Source organism: Osmerus mordax, chromosome 11, assembly GCF_038355195.1.
Source record: "Osmerus mordax isolate fOsmMor3 chromosome 11, fOsmMor3.pri, whole genome shotgun sequence".
In the NCBI taxonomy this organism is placed as follows: Eukaryota; Metazoa; Chordata; class Actinopteri; order Osmeriformes; family Osmeridae; genus Osmerus; species Osmerus mordax.
This window is the reverse complement of record NC_090060.1, coordinates 15333682-15357889: the sequence shown is the minus strand read 5'-3', so window position 1 is coordinate 15357889 and position 24208 is coordinate 15333682. Positions and strand designations below refer to the sequence as shown.

General features: G+C 35.8%; 6 protein-coding genes across 6 annotated transcripts; 5 read left to right on the top strand and 1 right to left on the bottom strand.

Annotated features, from left to right (window-relative positions):
- Positions 1-547: 547 nt before the first annotated feature.
- LOC136952069 (olfactory receptor 51I2-like) lies at positions 548-1477 on the bottom strand. The gene has a single exon (XM_067246747.1). It carries the CDS (start codon positions 1475-1477, stop codon positions 548-550), a length of 930 nt encoding a protein of 309 aa, XP_067102848.1.
- A 1219-nt stretch (positions 1478-2696) lies between these two features.
- or60a1 (odorant receptor, family 60, subfamily A, member 1) lies at positions 2697-3653 on the top strand. Its single transcript, XM_067246746.1, has one exon. It carries the CDS (start codon positions 2697-2699, stop codon positions 3651-3653), a length of 957 nt encoding a protein of 318 aa, XP_067102847.1.
- Positions 3654-5669: 2016 nt separating this feature from the next.
- On the top strand, positions 5670-6853 carry LOC136952176 (olfactory receptor 10J1-like). Its single transcript, XM_067246886.1, has one exon. It carries the CDS (start codon positions 5852-5854, stop codon positions 6746-6748), a length of 897 nt encoding a protein of 298 aa, XP_067102987.1. The 5' UTR covers positions 5670-5851; the 3' UTR covers positions 6749-6853.
- A 1554-nt stretch (positions 6854-8407) lies between these two features.
- On the top strand, positions 8408-9325 carry LOC136952067 (olfactory receptor 52K1-like). The gene has a single exon (XM_067246744.1). The coding sequence runs from the start codon at positions 8408-8410 to the stop codon at positions 9323-9325; it is 918 nt and encodes a 305-aa protein (XP_067102845.1).
- A 5152-nt stretch (positions 9326-14477) lies between these two features.
- LOC136952066 (olfactory receptor 10J5-like) lies at positions 14478-15446 on the top strand. Its single transcript, XM_067246743.1, has one exon. The coding sequence runs from the start codon at positions 14478-14480 to the stop codon at positions 15444-15446; it is 969 nt and encodes a 322-aa protein (XP_067102844.1).
- Positions 15447-17672: 2226 nt separating this feature from the next.
- Positions 17673-18647, top strand: LOC136952065 (olfactory receptor 10J5-like). Its single transcript, XM_067246742.1, has one exon. The coding sequence runs from the start codon at positions 17673-17675 to the stop codon at positions 18645-18647; it is 975 nt and encodes a 324-aa protein (XP_067102843.1).
- Positions 18648-24208: the final 5561 nt, after the last annotated feature.

The following is a 24208-nucleotide window of genomic DNA, read 5'->3' as shown; positions in this document are numbered from 1 at the left end:
GTCTGAGAGATGCCCATGTAATTATGCTACATTACAATAGTTGCATGAAGACTATTACTCTTGGACAGGCAAATTCTTCATGGTGACCGAACACAAATGTTTGCTTGTGTGTATTCAACCAAGACAGTATTTCTTAAATATAGCAGAACATGCTGTTATATTCAACAGTAGACATGGGCACAGACCTGCATGTTTACAACAGAATAGGTTGTAATTTGATGGAAGTAACACTAGGTGGAGTAAAATCAGGCAAATACAAATGATTGGCTGTAATATGCATGGAATATTTAAACTTATTATATATTAAAAATATATTTAAATCACAAAGTAGCATTGCTGTCTACAATTTGAAGGATTACATAAGTATAGTCATAATAACAATGATAAGACATAAAAAAATGTGTAAAGATAATGATTGTATACATCAGTAGCAGAGCAGGCTAAAGCAGGTCCCTTGATTGATCATCCCCAGTTATCAGCTCTCCCGGCTATAGGCATTGTAAATTTCAACAAAAAACACTTTGACATGGTTACGTCCTCTCATGAATTAAGGCCATAATTTGATGCAGAATCTTCTGAAAGATTCCCTAATCTTTGCTGTCTTCACCCCAAAAATGATGGGATTTAGAATAGGGCAAATAATCAAAAAGTAAACAGACAGAAAAATCCGGAGTATTAGTGGAACATGTTGCATGTTAAACCGACTTTGGGCCACTTCAAATAAACAGCCCACAGCAAAATTCAGCAAGGACATTATATGTGGGATGCAAGTGTTAAGAGCTTTCTGCTGTGACTGTTTTGAAGAACTATAACAAATATTCAGAATTTTCGCATACGAATAAATAATTAGAATCAATGGAAGGCCTACTGATAAAACCATTGTAAAACTTCCATAAACATTATTCAATGTTGTATCTTCACAAGCCAACTTGACAAGTGAATAATTATCACAATAGACCTTAGCGATTACATTTCCACACAAACGGAGTTTAACAGTCATTGAGAGTAAAACAGAGAACTTACCAAATGAATATATCCAGATGAATGCAATCAACAAATACATATGCATTGGAGACATCATTTCAATGTATCTCAAAGGATAACAAATGGACACATATCTGTCATATGCCATCACAGCCAGATTTGTGAACTCAATAGAAGCATATGTGTGAACACAGAATATCTGCAATATACAATGGAATCTAGAAATGTGGTGAACATCTAAAAGCATGTTATGAATAAGCCATGGGAAAAGCCCTGTGCTACCATACAGTTCATTCACAAACAAACTGCAAAGTAGAAAATACATGGGTTCATGCAATCTCCTATTAAAAATCACCAGTCCTATTGTGAGAACATTAAAAGTTATTACAGAAAAATACATAAGGATTAATAAGGTGAAGTAAAAGGGCCTCATGCTTCCCATATCACTGTAAGCAGTGAGTTTAAACCATGTTAATTCGGATGAGTTCTCCATTTCTGAAAAAATATATTTTTTAAAGCAATCCAGTGAAGATAGGAAATCGTATTTTACATTAATATTACAGACATGAGGTCAACAATGGCCTTGCACTGGCCAGGACAAATGCAGATTTCTGTTTATTTATATTCTAAAAAGAGAGAGAGAGAGAGAGAGAGAGAGAGGGAGAGGGAGAGGGAGAGGGAGAGGGAGAGATTTTGAAACCATGAACTTAATCTGAGCACCTTTTTCCAATTATATTTCACTTTCTCAAAACAATTAGTCAGTGATCCTTTATTATTGCCTTTTAATTGTTAAACATATTCACATATGTTCACATATGTTCACATATTCTATATTATTATTCACCCACATGTGTTCCTGTTGTAACTGTCATGTATCAATGACAGTCCTGTATATAACAGTTGCTTTCAGTAGTCATGCGTAGCTTCTTATAAATACTTATAAACCCAGAATTTGAAATGATTGTCAACCCATTCTTGTGAAGACGGGTAACACACAACACAAAATTACATTATATAGGATATTTTAATGATACATTATACATACAGATTGGGCTGTCTTTTTTCCCAATAAAATTAGGGTATTTTACAAAAGATAATTACATTAAATGAAAAGGAATGTCACTCGGGGGCATGGATAACCTGTCAAAAATAGCTTTTTGGGAACACTTTACAATAACTACACAACTAACTGTGTTTTTGGAATGAGCTGAACTAAAGGCTCAACTTGTATCAAATCAAATCAAATCAAATTTATTTGTATAGCCCTTTTTACACGCAAGCATGTCACAGAGGGCTTCACATATGCCCAAACCACACGACATGTTCGAATTCTCAGTAAATCCGTAAAGAAAGATGTGCCATAAGTCCTAAAAAAGTGGTAGGGAGAATGTGTGTGTGTGTGTGGAGGGGGGGGGGGTGATATCTATGGGTGAAACGTTCCCTTGATGTAATGAAGGCCACGTCACTCTTGATGCATTTTGGAAAGTATATATAGTGCAGAAAATGAAATGCTCTTCGAGGTTCCTGCTGCATTTGGTCAATCTCAGCTTGATTGTCTGTACTGTAAATTCTTCAGTATCATGTGTAGCCTATTTTGTTCATTGGTACGGTAAACCTGAATGTGTTGTGTGGTGATGTTAACATTTATTCTTGTTCACTTATAATTGTATATATCACAAATACTGTCCTGTGGTGATACAATTCTCTGGAATATGAATTTGACTTTTCTTCTGACAGCATATGGACCTCCAGGGCCGGTAAATAATGGAGTTTTTGTACTAACCTTTGTACTTTTTTGTCTCACAATATTTTCAAATCTTGTACTTATGTTTGTTATCTATGTTGATTCAACCTTACACAAGCCGATGTATATATTATTGTTCAACCTTGCAGTGAATGGACTGGTAGGCTGTACATCAGTCTGTCCTAAGGTAATGGAAAATCTGATTAAGGTTGTACCTGACATTACTCATGAAGGCTGTTTATTGCAGGTGTTTTTTATTTATGCACATGCAACAAGTGCTTATGCAATTTTAACTGCAATGGCTTATGACAGGTATGTTTCAATTTGTAAGCCATTGCAATACTATAGCATTATGACCCCCTTTAAAGTCAAATTGTTGTTGGTCATAGTAAATTTAATCCCTATTATCCTTTTAGCAATTCAAGTGTTCATTACCTCAAGTCTGCCTCTTTGTGGTTATATCATTAACAAACTGTTTTGTGATAACCTGGCTATAGTTAACTTGTCTTGTGTTCAAAGTGCTGCAAGCAATGTGTTTGGTATTTTACTCACATTAATCTTGGTAGTTTTACCACTTGTTTTAGTAGTGCTGTCATACATCAGAATATTAATTGTCTGCTTGAAAGCTTCAACGGACTCGCAAAAGAAAGCCTTTAGCACATGTGCCCCTCATTTGATAACTTTCATTAATTTCTCTGCAGCCATACTTTTCTCTGTTATTTATAATAGATACAGTGTTGTTTCTCGAGAGGTCAACATAATAACTGCAGCTGCGTTCATTCTGTTCCCTCCTTTGCTGAACCCACTTATTTACGGAATCAGGACCAAGGAGATCAAAACCGCTATTAGAAAAATCCTTAGAGGAAGAGTTTTTGGATTGTCCAATGACGTTGCACATTTAAAAACCAATCCTGTAATGGTGTGAAATTCTACTTAGAACTGTAATGAAATCCTGATTACGTAAACCTACACTTCCTGCTAACCTGGACTGGTTATCTGACTCGTATCTCAATACAGTGAAAATATTGTAACCTGTCATGATTTGTACGGTAGCACATTTTTGTTGTTGTCATCTTGTGGTAAAGTAATACAGTTTAATCTCAGTTTATAGTCATTCCTTGGAAACAGTCCGTTTTATTTGACATTCATCCATTTTAAACAGTATTCCTGAAAGACGTGTTATGTCTGTTGGCATGTCTATAATAAAAAAATGTAAAAGCTGATTTGTGTAAGGCTCTTGACATAACTGATGATGGATGTCTACTGATGAGGATGTCGCTTAGTTGATTCGGTGGCACAGAGACACACACAGAAATTCATGGAATTATAGATACTGCAGTGGTCAAGCCTGTGATGCAGCTGGTTATTATGATGTTGGCTAGTCAATTTGGTGTTAGTTTAATTGGAGTTTGCAATGGGCAGGCTGAGTTTTTATAAACACGTTATTTCACATAACAAAATTCCCTGATCTATACGAGTCTTTGTCTTTCTGTTAGGTAGCTAGACAGAATTTCAGTCATAAAGAAAACCATTTGAAAGAAGCTGATTCAATGTTATGCTAGCAGCAGTTAGTACTGCTAGCCTGGCCATATTGGCGTTGTCACAGAGACCGCTTGTTTTTAATGAGTTATGTCATAGAATGCGGTGCACTTTATAGGTAGGCTATATTACATTTTCACGAACCACTCAACAGAGCAATAGGCCTACACCACATTCAACTTCACACAATATTACGTGATATCAGGCTCAAGTGCTTATTGGGGCTCAGTTCAATGCTGTGATATTCATATCCATATCCTATAGTGCCAGCTCAACATGGCTGGAAGACATCTGGCGGGAAACTGGCGGGATTTTTTTGAGGGGGATCTCAAAGCGCTTATCCAGACAATGTCAAACGTGGCACCGCATGTCTTTTGGTTCTGAAACAGACAACTGTACAATTGTAACTTTGCACAGTGCCCGGTTCTCGATATAATCGTTAGACACTCATCTTAAAATCCCACTCAGAAACCAAACAGACACACACACAGTGCCGTTCCGAGCACATTTGGCGCCTTTGGCAAGATTTATCACCAGCACCCCCCAGCATAATGGACTACGCGAAGCCAATTGTCCAGCGCGTGTCGTCGATTATTTTCTGAAAAATATAAACCAATCAGGCATTATCCCTTACATAACATAGTGATACTACATAGAGTAAAAACATTGTAGCTACATAGGAAATGTTATGAAAGTTGATGGTATTAATTGTTAGCAGTAAGAAGGCACAGTATGGGGGAGGGGAGTAAGGGGTTAACAGATGAAGGTTTTGTGATTAAAACAAGATAAATGCTAACATCCCTGCAAAGTCCAACCTCTCTCATACTAAGTTTCACTTTTACCGCTTAACCATAAGGAAGTTTTTGTTTAACTACAACATTGTTACTATGCCATGTAATTAATTTGACCTTAATGTAAGCGTTGCGATAACCTCTTTACCACTGGTTTTGTAACTATTTAAATATTTCATTTAGGTTTGGCACTTACTTATAATTTATGAAAGTAAAAGGATTGTATGTGTGAGCGGAACACAAATAATAAAGATACAAATATGAGTATAAAGTCACAATGTGTGTTACAAACAAACTATATTTATGTCAAAGCTCTGTGTTTGAGTGCCATGTTAGGTATACAAAAAATAAGTTAAACAATCAATAAAATTAAAATCTGTGTAACCATATGTAACAACAGTATGTGTTTGAACTCTCCATATCCATGCAATAAGACATATGAGTCATACAGTACATCCCCCAACAGTGTGTGTGTGTGTGTGTGTGTTTGTGTGTGTGTGTGTGTGGGGGGGGGGGGGGCGGGAGGGAGGGTTTGCTTGGCCATTTCACTCATGATGTGAGGAGGAAAGTATTTATAGTGCAGAAAATGAAATGCTATTCAAGGTTCCTGCTGAATGTGGTCAGTCTCAGCTTCATTGTCTGTACTGTAAGTTCTTCAGTGTCATGTGTAGCCTATGTTGTTCATTGGTACGGTAAACCTGAATGTCTGTTGTGTGGTGATCTTAACATTTATTCTTGTTTACTTAAAATGTTATATCACAAATACTGTCCTTGATCCTCAATTCTCTGGAATATGAATTTTACTTTTCTTCTGACAGCATATGGACCTCCAGGGCCGGTAAATAATGGCGTTTTTGCACTAACCTTTGTACTTTTTTGTCTCACAATATTTTCAAATTTTGTACTTATGTTTGTTATCTATGTTGATTCAACCTTACACAAGCCGATGTATATATTATTGTTCAACCTTGCAGTGAATGGACTGGTAGGCTGTACATCAGTCTGTCCAATGTTAATGGAAAATCTGATTAAGGTTGTACCTGACATTACTCGTGAAGGTTGTTTATTGCAGGTGTTTTTTATTTATGTACATGGAACAAGTGCTTATGCAATTTTAACTGCAATGGCTTATGACAGGTATGTTTCAATTTGTAAGCCATTGCAATACTATAGCATTATGACCCCCTTTAAAGTCAAATTGTTGTTGGTCATAGTAAATTTCATCCCTATTATCATTTTAGCAATTCAAGTGTTCATTACCTCAAGTCTGCCTCTTTGTGGTTATATCATTGATAAGCTCTTCTGTGATAACCTGGCTATAGTTAACTTGTCTTGTGTTCAAAGTGCTGCAAGCAATGTGTTTGGTATTTTATTCACATTAATCCTGGGAGTTTTACCACTTGTTTTGGTAGTGCTGTCATACATCAGAATATTAATTGTCAGCTTGAAAGCCTCAAAGGACTCGCAAAAGAAAGCCTTTAGCACATGTGCCCCTCATCTGATAACTTTTATTAATTTCTCTGCAGCCATACTTTTTTCTGTTATTTATAATAGATACAGTGGTGTTTCTAGAGAGGTCAACGCAATAGCTGCAGCTGCGTTCATTCTGTTCCCTCCTTTGCTGAACCCACTTATTTACGGGATCAGGACCAAGGAGATCAAAACTGCTATTAGAAAAATTCTTAGATGAGGAGTTATTAGATTGTCCAATGACGTTGCACATTTAAAACCCAATCCTGTAATGGTGTGAAATTCTACTTAGAACTGTAATGAAATCCTGATTAAACCGACACTTCCTGCTAACCTGGACTGGTTATCTGACTCTCAATCTCTCTTATCTCAATACAGTGAAAATATACAGCCTGCCACGATTCGTACGGTAGCACATTTTTCTTGTTGTCATCTTCTGGTAAAGTAATACAGTTTAATCTCAGTTTATAGTCATTCCTTGGAAACAGTCCGTTTTATTTGACATATTCATCCATTTTAAACAGTATTCCTGAAAGACTTGTGTTATGTCTGTTGGTATGTCTATAATAAAATGTTAAAAAAGCTGACTTATGTAAGGCTCTTGGCATAACTGATGATGGATATCCTACCCTAGTCTGCTGTTATAGTAATGTCATAATTTATTAGACTTTTATCCAAAGCATCGTAGGCAAACACATACAGACATACACACACACACACACACACACACACACAGGGATTTCTGTAATTATAGATTATATCATGGTGTGGTTGAATACTCTATTTTGATTGGTAGCAGGGTGTCTATTATTTTATGATAGTATTCACCCAGGTCATGGTTTAAGCGGGATAATGCCCTTCGATGTGTCCATTATCAGAAAATAATGGACTCCGCGAAGGCAATCGTCCGGTGCCATTATCCCGTCAGGCATTATCCCTTACATAACATAGTGATACTACATAGAGTAAAAACATTGTAGCTACATAGGAAATGCTATGAAAGTTGATGGTATTAATTGTTAGCAGTAAGAAGGCACAGTATGGGGGAGAGGAGTAAGGGGTTAACAGATGAAGGTTTTGTGATTAAAACAAGATAAATGCTAACATCCCTGCAAAGTCCAACCTCTCTCATACTAAGTTTCACTTTTACCGCTTAACCATAAGGAAGTTTTTGTTTAACTACAATATTGTTACTATGCCATGTAATTAATTTGACCTTAATGTAAGCGTTGCGATAACCTCTTTACCACTGGTTTTGTAACTATTTAAATATTTCATTTAGGTTTGGCACTTATAATATATGAAAGTAAAAGGATTGTATGTGTGAGTGGTACACAAATAATAAAGATACAAATATGAGTATAAAATCACAATATGTGTTACAAACAAACTATATTCATGTCAAAGCTCTGTGTTTGAGTGCCATGTTAGGTATACAAAAAATAAGTTCAACAATCAATCAAATTAAAATCTGTGTAACCATATGTAACTACAGTATGTGTTTGAACTCTCCATATCCATGCAATAAGACATATGAGTTATACAGTACGTCCCCCAACAGTGTGTGTGTGTGTATGTGTGTGTGTGTGTGGGGAGCGGGGGGGGCGGGAGGGAGGGTTTGCTTGGCCATTTCACTCATGATGTGAGGAGAAAAGTATTTATAGTGCAGAAAATGAAATGCTATTCCAGGTTCCTGCTGAATGTGGTCAGTCTCAGCTTCATTGTCTGTACTGTAAGTTCTTCAGTGTCATGTGTAGCCTATGTTGTTCATTGGTACGGTAAACCTGAATGTCTGTTGTGTGTTGATGTTAACATTTATTCTTGTTTACTTATAATTGTATTTCACAAATACTGTCCTTGATCCTCAATTCTCTGGAATATGAATTTTACTTTTGTTCTGACAGCATATGGACCTCCAGGGCCGGTAAATAATGGAGTTTTTGTACTAACCTTTGTACTTTTTTGTCTCACAATATTTTCAAATCTTGTTCTTATGTTTGTTATTTATGTTGATTCAACCTTACACAAGCCGATGTATATATTATTGTTCAACCTTGCAGTGAGTGGACTGGTAGGCTGTACATCAGTCTGTCCAATGTTAATGGAAAATCTGATTAAGGTTGTACCTGACATTACTTATGAAGGTTGTTTATTGCAGGTGTTTTTTATTAATGTACATGCAACAAGTGCTTATGCAATTTTAACTGCAATGGCTTATGACAGGTATGTTTCCATTTGTAAGCCATTGCAATACTATAGCATTATGACCCCCTTTAAAGTAAAATTGTTGTTTGTCATAGTAAATGTCATCCCTATTATACTTTTAGCAATTCAAGTTTTCATTACCTCAAGTCTGCCTCTTTGTGGTTATATCATTAACAAACTCTTCTGTGATAACCTGGCTATAGTTAACTTGTCTTGTGTTCAAAGTCCTGCAAGCAATGTGTTTGGTATTTTATTCACATTGATCTTGGTGGTTTTACCACTTGTTTTAGTAGTGCTGTCATACATCAGAATATTAATTGTCAGCTTGAAAGCTTCAAAGGACGCGCAAAAGAAAGCCTTTAGCACATGTGCCCCTCATCTGATAACTTTCATTAATGTCTCTGCAGTCATACTTTTCTCTGTTATTTATAATAGATACAGTGTTGTTTCTAGAGAGGTCAACGCAATAACTGCAGCTGCGTTCATTCTGTTCCCTCCTTTGCTGAACCCACTTATTTACGGAATCAGGACCAAGGAGATCAAAACTGCTATTAGAAAAATGTTTCTGGGTCTTAAGGCCCGGGACTTTTGATCCAATTCCAACAATATATTTGTACTCCAATGTTTTAGCATAACGGCACTGCTACGCGATTATACAGACATTACTACTCGCGTGTCTTGCAATCATATGAATTAGTGATGGGTCGTTCGCGAACGATCCGGCTCTAAGAGCCGGCTCTTGAAGGTGAACGTCGGGAGCTGGCTCGCATATATGAAGAGCCGACTCTATTTTTAATAGATTAATACAGCCTATACAAACTAAATGATTATGAAATAATGAATTTTAATTGTATTTAAAATAATTGACTAATTCAAAGAACAACAAAAAAATAATTGTAGGCTTAGAGGCGCACACGATCATCCTCACATTCTGTTCCTGTCAATCCTGCATGAGGGAGGGCCGAGCCAACTCACACAGTCCGAGAGTAGTCAAAACTCGGAGGAGAGCCATGACAAATCAATGCATTTTTAAGTATGTGGTTATGGTCGAGTATGATTTCATTTAATAATTTAATTCAAATTGTTTTCACACCTATCATAGTCAAATTCATAGTTCTCTCTTAAAGGCTGTCCTCCTCGACCTGAGCAGAATTCACCGAGATGAACTTCACCGAAACAGAGGGAAAAGGCAGGCATATTGCAGGCATTTCTAAGGCCGAGTAGGTAGGTAAGATGGCGGCGCAAAGCTACAGTGACGTCATGTGAATCAAATCAATAGCCGCCCTAGCGAATAGGATGTTAGATGATTACTTATGTGACACTGACACAGTAAGTTAGTTCGGAAAATTACCATCCTCCATATAGGCTAAAATAAATGTTGAAGTCACCCATTGTTGTAATTAGATCATGTTAGCTTGTCAGCTAGCTCTAACATGTTGCAATAAATTGTAAACGGAAGTTGTGAATGCGTCTCTGTTTTTATGGTTATTCATTTTAGATACAGGCTAATAGGCCTAATATGTACCCAGCCAGTGTTTTATTTTTTAAAACGGTAAACAATTTCACTGGAGGGTCAATCCTATTAACCGGTGCCTTTTGGACCTGGTAACTTCTGAAAACAAAAGTATTTATTTTTCACGTTTTTAACATTTAATCAGGAAAGGGATATGTTAACTGTTTGGAAAACATATTGGCCAAGCTCATGCACTTAAATCCTAATAATTATGGGCATTTTGTTCAGACATGGACCATGACATTATTCCACCCTGTTAGGATATATGAATAACAATCACAAAGCTTAAAAAATGTAAAGGCATAACAATATTTAAATTTTCTTGTCCATTATATGTCCCTTGTTCATTTTGATTTGTTTATTGTCAAAAAATAATTACCTAATCATTTTGTATGCGTTAATTGTGTTCAGCTAACAGGGTGGAATACATTCAAATCATAACAGGGGTGAAATCACCACCAACAATAAACATAAAATCAACAACTCATTAGCCTAAATCACTAAACATGCCCTTCTAAAAGCTCATGAGCCTCATAACCTCAATAAAACGTAATAAAGCAGTTTTAGTTCAACCTAATGGGGGAATTTTGTCAACTATGTTAGCCGTAGCTCTGTGAGTGATGATGATCTAGCTAGCATGAGACCCTACATGTGAACAGCATTTTACTTCTTATATAAAACCATATTTGAAATCATAAAATGTTATGTATTTCCTCAACAAAAGTAGCCTAACAGTTTGGAACTTTAAGGTTGTGACAAACAGGTTGACATTATGAAACTTGGAAAAAAAGATAAATCTGAAAGTTCATACTTACTTCAGTTGGCCAAGTTGAATTCCCACCAAAAGAAATGACGTAATTTCATGAACTTTGTGTCATGGGAAGTGTAGGCAATTTTTTTCTTAAAAGAGGAAAAACTACAAACTAAGAGGGTGGAATTTTTTTTCGGGGACACACAGTAAATCCACCAAAAAATATTTTTTTTAATGAAAAATATGTATCAGTAGAAAGATTTTAACTTGGTCTACAACATAATGAGCAAATCATTTGAGTATTTTTTATTATTTAATTACTGATATTTATTGTAAAAGTTGGAGTCAGGTGGCTGAGCGGTGAGGGAATCGGGCTAGTAATCCGAAGGTTGCGAGTTCGATTCCCGGTCATGCAAACTGACGTTGTGTCCTTGGGCAAGGCACTTCACCCTGCTTGCCTCGGGGGAATGTCCCTGTATTGACTGTAAGTCGCTCTGGATAAGAGCGTCTGCTAAATGACTAAATGTAAATGTAAAAGTTGATAATTTGTGCTGGGGGACATGGCAAGACAAACATGTGTACTAAATACGAAAGTGGTTAAAGTACAAAAAAAATCTTAAAGACCCTTTTTGGTAATTTATATGATAAGGAAGACCTAAACCTATAATTAGAGCCTTTTAGAATAAACATTTTTTACATTTTACATCAAATGTGAAGTAGGATTTCCTGGGGACATTAAAGGCACCAGTTAACAGGATTGACCCTGGAACTAATTAGTAGGTGTTCATTATCAGAAACTAGTGCAGAATGCCCATGATGCAGTCGGTGATGTCGGTGAGACACACACAGACACATTCCTGGAATTATAGATAGTGCACAGTGCCTGTGATGCAGCCAGTGAGTAAGATGTCAGTGACACACACAGATTTCTGGAATTATAGATAGATAATTTTGGTACATTCATGCAAATGATTATTTAGTCAACAAATGTTGGCTATTTCCTATATTATCAACTGCTTATGCAACGATCCACATTTATTGTATATGTTCTCTGTTAAACTGTCTTATCCTCACAAATATAGAGATATTTAGTTCATTACATAAGTCACTACATGCACAATGGTTTAGCCAGTTGTCATTGTCGGCCTAATTCACCTTAGCGCTTGTACAGCTCTGCCTAAGGAGTGTAGCTATGTTTACAGGAACATTTGTATTTTGTCCTTTGTGCTATGCGGTGCTGTAAAAAAATCTGGTATTTTCTTTCTTGCATTGACATAAGACATAAAGACACCACATTTGTAAGACAATTTTTCTTGTTGTATGCCCATTTGTGGCTTGCTATATCCATGCCTCAAGAAACCGACTGAAGAGCCGGACTGAATCATCACGTTACAGACTCTGTTGCAGCTGCATCATCTACCCGTGATGCAGCTGGTGATGAGGATGTCGCTTAGTTGATTCGGTGGCACGCAGACACACACAGAGATTCATGGAATTATAGATACTGCAGTGGTCAAGCCCTTGATGCAGCTGGTTATTATGATGTTGGGTAGTCTATTTGGTGTTAGTTTAATTGGAGTTTGCAATGGGCAGTAGGGGTGGGAATCGTTTGGTACCTCACGATTCGATTCTTGGGATCACGATTCGGTTAAAAATCGATTCACGATTTTTCTGATTCACACATTTTTCTGATTCACAAATCTTTCGATTCACAATTTTTAATCAAATTTTTATTTAATATATATATAGTGTTACTTGTTTCTATTTTACTGTGATAGGCAGCTAAGTGTTGAAGAAAGAAATCCCACTGCATCAAAACCTTGACATTTATTGTTTTTCTTGCAGTTTAGCAAACTCATTGTTATAAAAAAACAAAAAAATAAAAATGTATATTTTTATTTTATTTGTGAATCAATATGAATCGCTAGAAGACTGAATCACGATTCAAATTCGAATCGATTTTTTCCCCCACCCCTAATGGGCAGGCTGATTTTTTATAAACACATTAATTCACGTAACAGAATTCTATGATCTATACGAGTCTTTGTCTTTCTGTTAGTTAGCTAGCCAGAATTTCATTCATTAATAAAACCCTTTGAAAGAAGCTGATTCAATGTTATGCTAGCAGCAGTTAGTACTGCTAGCCTGGCCATATTGGCGTTGTCATAGAGACCGCTTGTTTTTAATGAGTTATGTCATAGAATGCGGTGCACTTTATAGGTAGGCTATATTACATTTTCACGAACCACTCAACAGAGCAATAGGCCTACACCACATTCAACTTCACACAATATTACGTGATGTCAGGCTCAAGTGCTTATTGGGGCTCAGTTCAATGCTGTGATATTCATATCCATATCCTATAGTGCCAGCTCAACATGGCTGGAAGACATCTGGCGGGAAACTGGCGGGATTCTTTTCAGGGGGATCTCAAAGCGCTTATCCAGACAATGTCAAACGTGGCACCGCACGTCTTTTGGTTCTGAAACGGACACCTGGACGATTCTAACTCTGCACAGTGCCCGGTTTTCGATATAATCGATGGACACTCGTCCTAAAATCCCACTCAGAAACCAAACAGACACACACACAGTGCCGTTCCGAGCACATTTGGCGCCTTTGGCAAGATTTATCACCAACACCCCCCAGCATAATGGACTACGCGAAGCCAATTGTCCAGCGCGTGTCGTCGATTATTTTCTGAAAAATATAAACCAATCAGGCATTATCCCTTACATAACATAGTGATACTACATAGAGTAAAAACATTGTAGCTACATAGGAAATGTTATGAAAGTTGATGGTATTAATTGTTAGCAGTAAGAAGGCACAGTATGGGGGAGGGGAGTAAGGGGTTAACAGATGAAGGTTTTGTGATTAAAACAAGATAAATGCTAACATCCCTGCAAAGTCCAACCTCTCTCATACTAAGTTTCACTTTTACCGCTTAACCATAAGGAAGTTTTTGTTTAACTACAACATTGTTACTATGCCATGTAATTAATTTGACCTTAATGTAAGCGTTGCGATAACCTCTTTACCACTGGTTTTGTAACTATTTAAATATTTCATTTAGGTTTGGCACTTACTTATAATTTATGAAAGTAAAAGGATTGTATGTGTGAGCGGAACACAAATAATAAAGATACAAATATGAGTATAAAGTCACAATGTGTGTGTGTGTTTATGTGTGTGTGTGTGTGTGGGGAGCGGGAGGGTTTGCTTGGCCATTTCACTCATGATGTGAGGAGGAAAGTATTTATAGTGCAGAAAATGAAATGCTATTCAAGGTTCCTGCTGCATTTGGTCAGTCTCAGCTTCATTGTCTGTACTGTAAGTTCTTCAGTGTCATGTGTAGCCTATGTTGTTCATTGGTACGGTAAACCTGAATGTCTGTTGTGTGGTGATCTTAACATTTATTCTTGTTCACTTAAAATTGTATATCACAAATATTGTCCTTGATCCTAAATTCTCTGGAATATGAATTTTACTTTTCTTCTGACAGCATATGAACCTCCAGGGCCGGTAAATAATGTAGTTTTTGTACTAACTTTTGTACTTTTTTGTCTCACAATATTTTCAAATCTTGTACTTATGTTTGTTATCTATGTTGATTCAAACTTACACAAACCGATGTATATATTATTGTTCAACCTTGCAGTGAATGGACTGGTAGGCTGTACATCAGTCTGTCCTAAGGTAATGGAAAATCTGATTAAGGTTGTACCTGACATTACTCATGAAGGTTGTTTATTGCAGGTGTTTTTTATTAATATACACGCAGCAAGTGCTTATGCAATTTTAACTGCAATGGCTTATGACAGGTATGTTTCAATTTGCAAGCCATTGCAATATTATAGCATTATGACGCCCTTTAAAGTAAAATTATTGTTGGTCATAGTCAATTTAATCCCTATTATCCTTTTAGCAATTCAAGTGTTCATTACCTCAAGTCTGCCTCTTTGTGGTTATATCATTAACAAGCTGTTTTGTGATAACCTGGCTATAGTTAACTTGTCTTGTGTTCGAAGTGCTGTCAGCAATTTATATGGTATAGTCATCATATCAATCTTGGTGGTTTTACCACTTCTTTTAGTAGTGCTGTCATATATCAGAATATTAATTGTCTGCTTGAAAGCTTCAACGGACTCGCAAAAGAAAGCCTTTAGCACATGTGCCCCTCATTTGATAACTTTTATTAATTTTTCTACAGCCTCACTTTTCTCTGTTATTTATAATAGATACAGTGTTGTTTCTAGAGAGGTCAACATAATTAGTTCAGCAGCATTCATTCTGTTCCCTCCTTTGTTAAATCCATTTATCTACGGGATCAGGACTAAGGAGATCAAAACTGCTATTAGAAAAATCCTTAGAGGAAGAGTTTCTGCATGGTCCAATGACATTGCACATCTAAAATCCAAACCTGTAATGGTGTTAAATATTGCATAGAGTGGTACTGTTTATCCAAACCTGATGTAGACTGAGTTCATTTGAAGACAATCCTTTTATGGTTCAGTATGATAAACTTTGTGTTGGTCGTACAAGGGAGCTTTACACTGTGTGGATCCTTATGTCTGTACACCCTGCCTGTGTGAAAAACTCAAACAAGTGAACGCAAAATATGTTGAATTGAATTGTGTAGCAATATTAGTTAAGACATTAATCCTGCCTTTATTATTGTCTTGCATTGTATACATTCCTGTATCAGTTGGACTCTAGGCCTACCCTCTTGAGCAGAGCTCCAATGCTCAAGGTATTTCCGGTTTTTTAAATTGTAAATAAATTGTGAAAATTCGTTTCTGAGTTTTCCTGAGCTGAAGTGTAATGAGTTAGCATGATCAGAGTTTATTGCCAACCAGTTCCCTTTGGACCCTGGTGCATGTGATTCACTTTAAGCTGAGCTGTAGAATGTGAAGCACAAAACATTTAAATTCAAGCTTTCATCTTCTTCTCTCATCTTCCATCCATGAACTAAACCTTGACTGCCAGCTAAAACCTGGCCTGAACATTTGACCTGAATCTCAAACAGTACAATACTCTACCATGATTTTTGTGGTAATACATCATAAATTTTTTGCTTGGCTTGTAGGCCTACAGTAGCAAAATGTACGGTTTCATCTCAGTTAGACACAGTTAGGTTTTGAGTCATCATAGTAGTCCATTTTATTTTCTTTCTGTTTGGCATTTCTGTAATAATAAGTATTTTAAGGAGTTCTCAGAGTCTTGGGAGAAATTACCACAATGACCACCAGGTGTCTAAAACCCACTGCCTCAATAATGTTTAAAAAAGACAAGATTGGCCTATTGGTAAATTACATTTACAAAAGAAAAGAAGAGCCCTGTGTTTTCACTGTGGTGTCTAAACAATCAGGTTTGGCCAACAGTTTTCACAATTAACTGTGTCAATTACATTTTCACAAACATTCTAATGCAATGTCAGAGGCAATGTGACAACGCAGCTTCCAAATGAACACATCCAAAGATAGAATAACAAACCACAAACTCTGGAAGGTGTTATTATGTTGTTATTTTGTAGTGGACGGCAAATACTGGCGCAAAATATCTGTCAAAGGACAAGATTGCTAATTTACAATTTTCATCCGCAGAGTGTGAGTACAGCACAAAAATTTGAAAGATGCAATGAAAATACAATGAGTGAAATATTATGGGTGTCTGTATTATTCATGAGAGAAGGAAGTCAAGTTATGGTTCCATATACAAATTATTTACAACATTCAAAGTATTGTGCCCCTAGGGGGGCATGAGCAAAAAAAATAGGAGACGAGAAATAATTATGTGTACAATCATATCCTATTTACTGTGAACGGTGATGTTCTTTAAGAAAAGGAGTTAAATACAAAGAGGTAGTTTAGTAGGAAAAGGATGATGCTTTGATCAGTAAATCCATTTACCAAATAATGCATTGTGAGTTGTGCTTCATATCCATAGCCTATAGTGCCAGCTCAACATGGCTAGAAGAGATCTTAATGTAAGCGTTGCAATAGCTTCTTTACCACTGGTTTTATGACTATTTAAATATTTCATTTAGGTTTGGCACTTACTTATAATTTATGAAAGTAAAAGGATTGTCTGTGTGAGTGGTACACAAATAATAAAGATACAAATATGAGTATAAAGTCACAATGTGTGTTACAAACAAACTATATTTATGTCAAAGCTCTGTGTTTGAGTGCCATGTTAGGTATACAAAAAAATCAGTTAAACAATCAATCAATAAAATTCAAATCCATGTAACCATATGTAACTACAGTATGTGTTTGAACTCTCCATATCCATGCAATAAGACATATGAGTCATACAGTACATCCCCCAACAGTGTGTGTGTGTGTATGTGTGTGTGTGTGTGTGTGTGTGTATGTGTGTGTGTGGGGAGGGGGGGGTTGTTTTTGAAAAACAGCTTGGCCATTTCACTCATGATGTGAGGAGAAAGTATTTATAGTGCAGAAAATTAAATGCTCTTCAAGGTTCCTTCTGCATTTGGTAAATCTGACATTGATTGTCTGTACTGTAAGTTCTTCAGTGTCATGTGTAGCCTATGTTGTTCATTGGTAGGGTAAACCGGAATGTCTGTTGTGTGGTGATGTTAACATTTATTTTTGTTTACTTATAATTGTATTTCACAAATATTGTCCTTGATCCTCAATTCTTTGGAATATGAATTTTACTTTTCTTCTGACAGCATATGGACCTCCAGGGCCGGTAAATAATGGAGGTTTTGTACTAACCTTTTTACTTTTTTGTCTCACAATATTTTCAAATCTTGTACTCATGTTTGTTATCTATGTTGATTCAAACTTACACAAACCGATGTATATATTATTGTTCAACCTTGCAGTGAATGGACTGGTAGGCTGTACATCAGTCTGTCCTAAGGTAATGGAAAATCTGATTAAGGTTGTACCTGACATTACTCATGAAGGTTGTTTATTGCAGGTGTTTTTTATTAATGTACATGCAACAAGTGCTTATGCAATTTTAACTGCAATGGCTTATGACAGGTATGTTTCAATTTGTAAGCCATTGCAATACTATAGCATTATGACCCCCTTTAAAGTAAAATTGTTGTTGGTCATAGTAAATTTAATCCCTATTATCCTTTTAGCAATTCAGGTGTTTATTACCTCAAGTCTGCCTCTTTGTGGTTATATCATTAACAAGCTGTTTTGTGATAACCTGGCTATAGTTAACTTGTCTTGTGTTCGAAGTACTGTCAGCAATTTATATGGTATATTCATCATATCAATCCTGGTGATTTTACCACTTGTTTTAGTAGTGCTGTCATATATCAGAATATTAATTGTCTGCTTGAAAGCTTCAAAGGACTCACAAAAGAAAGCCTTTAGCACATGTGCCCCTCATTTGATAATTTTCATTAATTTCTCTACAGCCACACTTTTCTCTGTTATTTATAATAGAATAGAAAACAGTGTTATTTCTAGAGAGGTCAACATAATTAGTTCAGCTGCATTCATTCTGTTCCCTCCTTTGTTAAATCCATTTATCTACGGGATCAGGACTAAGGAGATCAAAACTGCTATTAGAAAAATCCTTAGAGGAAGAGTTTCTGCATGGTCCAATGACATTGCACATCTAAAATCCAAACCTGTAATGGTGTTAAATATTACATAGAGTGGTACTGTTTATCCAAACCTGATGTAGGCTGAGTTCATTTGAAGACAATCCTTCTATGGTTCAGTATGATAAACTTTGTGTTGGTCATACAAGGGAGCTTTACACTATGTGGATCCTTATGTCTGTACACCCTGCCTGTGTGAAAAACTCAAACAAGTGAACGCAAAATATGTTGAATTGAATTGTGTAGCAATATTAGTTAAGACATTATCGACATTAATCCTGCCTTTATTATTGTCTTGCATTGTATACATTCCTGTATCAGTTGGACTCTAGGCCGACCCTCTTGAGCAGAGCTCCAATGCTCAAGGTATTTCCTTTTTTTGTAAATTGTAAATAAATTGTGAAAATTCATTTCTGAGTTTTCCTGAGCTGAAGTGTAATGAGTTTGCATGATCAGAGTTTATTGCCAACCAGTTCCTTTTGGACCCTGGTGCATGTGATTCACTTTAAGCTGAGCTGTAGAATGTGAAGCACAAAACATTTAAATTCAAGCTTTCATCTTCTTCTCTCATCTTCCATCCATGAACTAAACCTTGACTGCCAGCTAAAACCTGGCCTGAACATTTGACCTGAATCTCAAACACTACAATACTCTACCATGATTTTTGTGGTAATACATCATACATTTTTTGCTTGGCTTGTAGGCCTACAGTAGCACAATGTACAGTTTCATCTCAGTTAGACACAGTTAGGTTTTGAGTCATCATTCTAAGTAGTCCATTTTATTTTCTTTCTGTTTGGCATTTCTGTAATAATAATTATTTTAGGAGTTCTCAGAGTCTTGGGAGAAATTACCACAATGACCACCAGGTGTCTAAAACCCATTGCCTCAATCATGTTTAAAAAAGACAAGATTGGCCTATTGGTAAATTACATTTACAAAAGAAAAGAAGAGCCCTGTGTTTTCACTGTGGTGTCTAAACAATCAGGTTTGGCCAACAGTTTTCACAATTAACTGTGTCAATGACATTTTCACAAACATTCTAATGCAATGTCAGAGGCAATGTGACAACGCAGCTTCCAAATGAACACATCCAAAGATAGAATAACAAACCACAAACTCTGGAAGGTGTTATTATGTTGTTATTTTGTAGTGGACGGCAAATACTGGAGCAAAATATCTGTCAAAGGACAAGATTTCTAATTTACAATTTTCATCCGCAGTGTGAGTACAGCACAAAAATGTGAAAGATGCAATGGAAATACAATGAGTGAAATATTATGGGTGTCTGTATTATTCATAAGAGAAGGAAGTCAAGTTATGGTTCCATATACAAATTATTTACAACATTCAAAGTATTGAGCCCCTAGGGGGGCATGAGCAAAAAAAATAGGAGACGAGAAATAATTATGTGTACAATCATATCCTATTTACTGTGAACAGTGATGTTCTTTAAGAAAAGGAGTTAAATACAAAGAGGTAGTTTAGTAGTAAAAGGATGATGTTTTGATCAGTAATTGCATTTGCCAAATAATTGTAATTGTAATTGTACTTGTTTTATTCTTAATAAAACGGTCAGTGTTTTATGTCAGCAGTTTTTTGGGACTACAAATTGAAACCGGGCATCAATCTATCGTGTACTATGAAAAGCAAATAATTCAAAACATTAATGTAACAATACTGTGAATGTGTTTTAAAGCACAATGTTTGAACACCTAAATAGTTTCTTTATTTTCATTGTTAGTTTTTGGGGATGTTGTTTGCTTTCAGTCTACATTTGCAATGCATGAAAACATTGCAGATGTGACACAAAATCGATGATCAGAAAAAAGCTGTATGTATATAGGGAATAGAAGTGTTATAAAATAATGTCATAAAGAAATACATTCATGGTCTCATTATGAGTGGTTACTATGAGGCCCAATAGGTCATTGGGTCATGATAGCTCATATTGTACTCATAATTAGGGTAAAGGGACACTTGCCAAAACAAGACTGGTCCTGTGAATTTTGCCTTGGGTCACATACCCCTCCGGTGACTGATATCTGTGGGTGCATAATTGCTTTCTAGGGGATAAGGTGGACTAATGACCCTTAACATACATATATATTTAATTATGCATGGAAAATCATGTTTAAGTTATTTTCCTTTTCTTTTTCATGTTCTTACACAAAGAAACACAAGTAAAATATGTTATTGTGAATCAGGCAAACAGGTGAATTATTGCAGATTTATATTGATTCCTATTTTAACATATTACTTACTTTCATGGTATTTCTTGAGAACTTTCTCAATGAAGGAAGTTTGTCTCATAGTATGCACAAAACATTACCATTATCATTATCTTCATGTTTAATGACATTGTCACATTGTCTTCCAAGCAAATATTACAGAAGGCATCTTAAACCAGAGACATCTTGTTGTACAATTACAGTACAAGGAAAGCATAGCATGCAGCTATGCAGATAAACTTAAAATTACTTTAAAATAATCACTTAATCTTCACGAAGTCCAATTAAAAGTAATGTTTGCCTAAATTGATTGAAGTAAAAGTAATTAAGTGTATCTTACTTTTATCTTTTGGGTTTTGTAATTATCCCTCTGATATAAGGAAAATGTGCTTCTGTCGGCCGACTGTAATACTCAAGGACTTGGGGTAGAAACCTTTGGAAGAAAGACATCTTTCTTTCATTTGTTTTTAATTCTCACAATATGGATCATCTTCAAAATCAAAAATCGTTTTTGAGCCAAATTATTTTTTTCTTTATGGCACTACTAATCTTTTCTGTTCTAGCACCATAGATGACTGGATTAATAGCTGGTCCAACAATCAAAAAGTACAATGAAAGTACTACACGAAGTGAGTAGGGGAGAAAGCTCATATTGAATTTGTTTTGGTACAGTTCAAAAGAACAACCTATAAGAAAGCTGCAAATTGCAACTAAATGTGGTACGCATGTCCTTAAAACTTTGGTTTGTCCTGATTTAGTCAAGTTTAGACAGACGAAAATTATTCTTATGTATGAATAAATTATGATGAAAAATGGAGCAATAACAGAAATAAAAATGTTAATTGTGGAGAATATGTTCAAATCTGAGATGTCTGAACAGGCCAGTCTCACCAATGATAAGTTGTCACAATATACCTTTTCAATGATTCTACCACACAGTGTGAGGCCTGCGGTAAGTGATATACAAATGCAGCACCTGCCGAAAGGTATCAACCATATCAAAGCAATGATTAGAATTAACTTTGTAGGAGTCATTGCTTTCTCATAGATGAAAGGGAAACATATGGACAGGTAACGATCATAAGCCATTACCATCAAATTTGTGATCTCACATCCACCATATGTATGCACATTGAATACTTGCATGAGACAAAATACCCTTGATATCTGATAGTTTCCTGTAAATAAATTAAACAAAATGCTAGGAGTGAAAACAAAACCACCATACAAGCTTATGCATGATAAATTAGCTATCAGAATATACATGGGTTTGTGTAATGATCTCTCAGTGCAAATGATGTAAATCAACAACATGTTCCCCATGATGGTAATTGGGTATAATATAATCATTACAGACAGATATATGAATCTATGCTCATATATTTTACTGTAGGCAGCCAGAGTGAAAGAGTCATTTGACATGATCCACACTGAAACAAAAAGACAAGGACTAGCTTTGAATTACATCTTGTCATAACAGTGTCACATTTAGCCATTTTACATAAAGTCAAATAATTCAATGGAATAATTTGATTATGTTATTAAAATAAGAACCTTAGAAGAATACCTTAGATTGAAGTACCTTTTTCAAGTTAGTGAGTTATACTTCTCATTTGTTATTAAGAGAATACATGTGTATACATCTGTATACTGTGTATGTACTGTAACAGCAGGATTTTATAGTATCAAATATGTTCCCTTGTGTGTCAGATGTTCTTGAGAGAGCTGTTTGGTTGGCAGATTCCCGTCTTATGAGTAAAGGTATACTGTATTGTATTTTAATGTGTATCTGGGATTGTATTTCATGCTTTTCAAATACCACTCTTGATACATCCTTAGTCACCAAAGGATGCAATTTACAGCAATGACCCACTGTGCCTCATCAAATAGATGTTTATTTTTTTCCAAAGAGGAAATGCAGTTTAACTTTACAAAACAAAATATAAATCATAATATGTAATTATATTTTTAAGATACATCATGATTATCACCATCACATTCATTATACTTGTCTACCTTCATCATTATCATCATCACCAAGCAAACATTACTGAATTATCAACTCTAAGCCATCTGTCATCTGTTTTCAGTTTGACGCACGAAAAATGCTTGAGTCACTGCTGTTACAGACACAAAGAAGGTTAGTTCATGCTGTACATTTTGCTGGAGGTCCCCAAAAAAACTGGAATCTTTTTAACATACTTGGCTGGAGCTTACAACGATCTGAAATGGAGGAATTAACTTTGAGCTTAATTGTGCATACTGTTAGTATATCAATTGTTATTCAGGAAGTAGGTAACATTTTGCAGGGGGGCTGAATGGATAAAGGATAACTTTGGTTCAACCTTGTGTTCAAAATGTGTTTAGTCCAAAACATTTTTCTGTAGATTGCATTACTTATATTTTCCGTTCTAGCCCCATATATAATTGGATTCATGGCAGGTGAAACTATCAGAAAATACAAGGAAAGTGCAACACGTATTGTGTATGGCATAAAATTCATATCAAATCTGCTTTGATACAGCTCAAAAGAACAGCCAATTAGGAAGTTTCCAATTGCTACTAAGTGAGGAATGCAAGTCTTAATCACTTTAGTTTGTCCGGAATTTGTCAATTTTACACAAACCAAAATGATTCTCAAGTATGAATACAGAATGACAAAAAATGGTAGCACTACAGAAAAAAATGTAACAGTTGTTGAGTATATTGAAAAATGTGAGATATCTGAACAGGCTAATTTCACCAAAGAGTAGTTGTCACAATATACCTTTTCAATTATTCTCCCACACAAGCTAAGGCTTGCAGTAAGAGATAAAGTAATGCAACACCTACAGAAAGGTATCAACCAAGTCAAAGTAATGCCTAGTATTAACTTTGTAGGAGTCATGAATGCCGCATAGTTTAAAGGGAAGCATATGGATATGTAACGATCATAAGCCATCAACATCAAATTTGAGATCTCACACCCTCCATAAGTGTTCACATTGAATACTTGCATTAGACAAAATACCCTTGATATCTGATAATTCCCCGTAAAGAAACGAAACAAAACCGAAGGAGTAAAAAAAAGACCTCCGTACACACCTATACATGATAAATTAGCTATCAAAATGTACATGGATTTGTGTAATGATCTGTCAGTACAAATGGTGTAAATCAAAAACATGTTCCCTACGATGGTAACTGAATATAACAGAATTAAAACAGAAGCAAATATATATCTCTGTTCAAATATTTCACTGTAGGCAGCCAGTATAAGAGAATCATTAGGCATTGCCCAACCTGAAGAGGAAGAGATGTTACAGTAAGTTAGGTAGCATGAAAATAAACACGGTGAAATCTCCTCAACTATAATTGTATTTTAGACAGACACAATCTTTGAG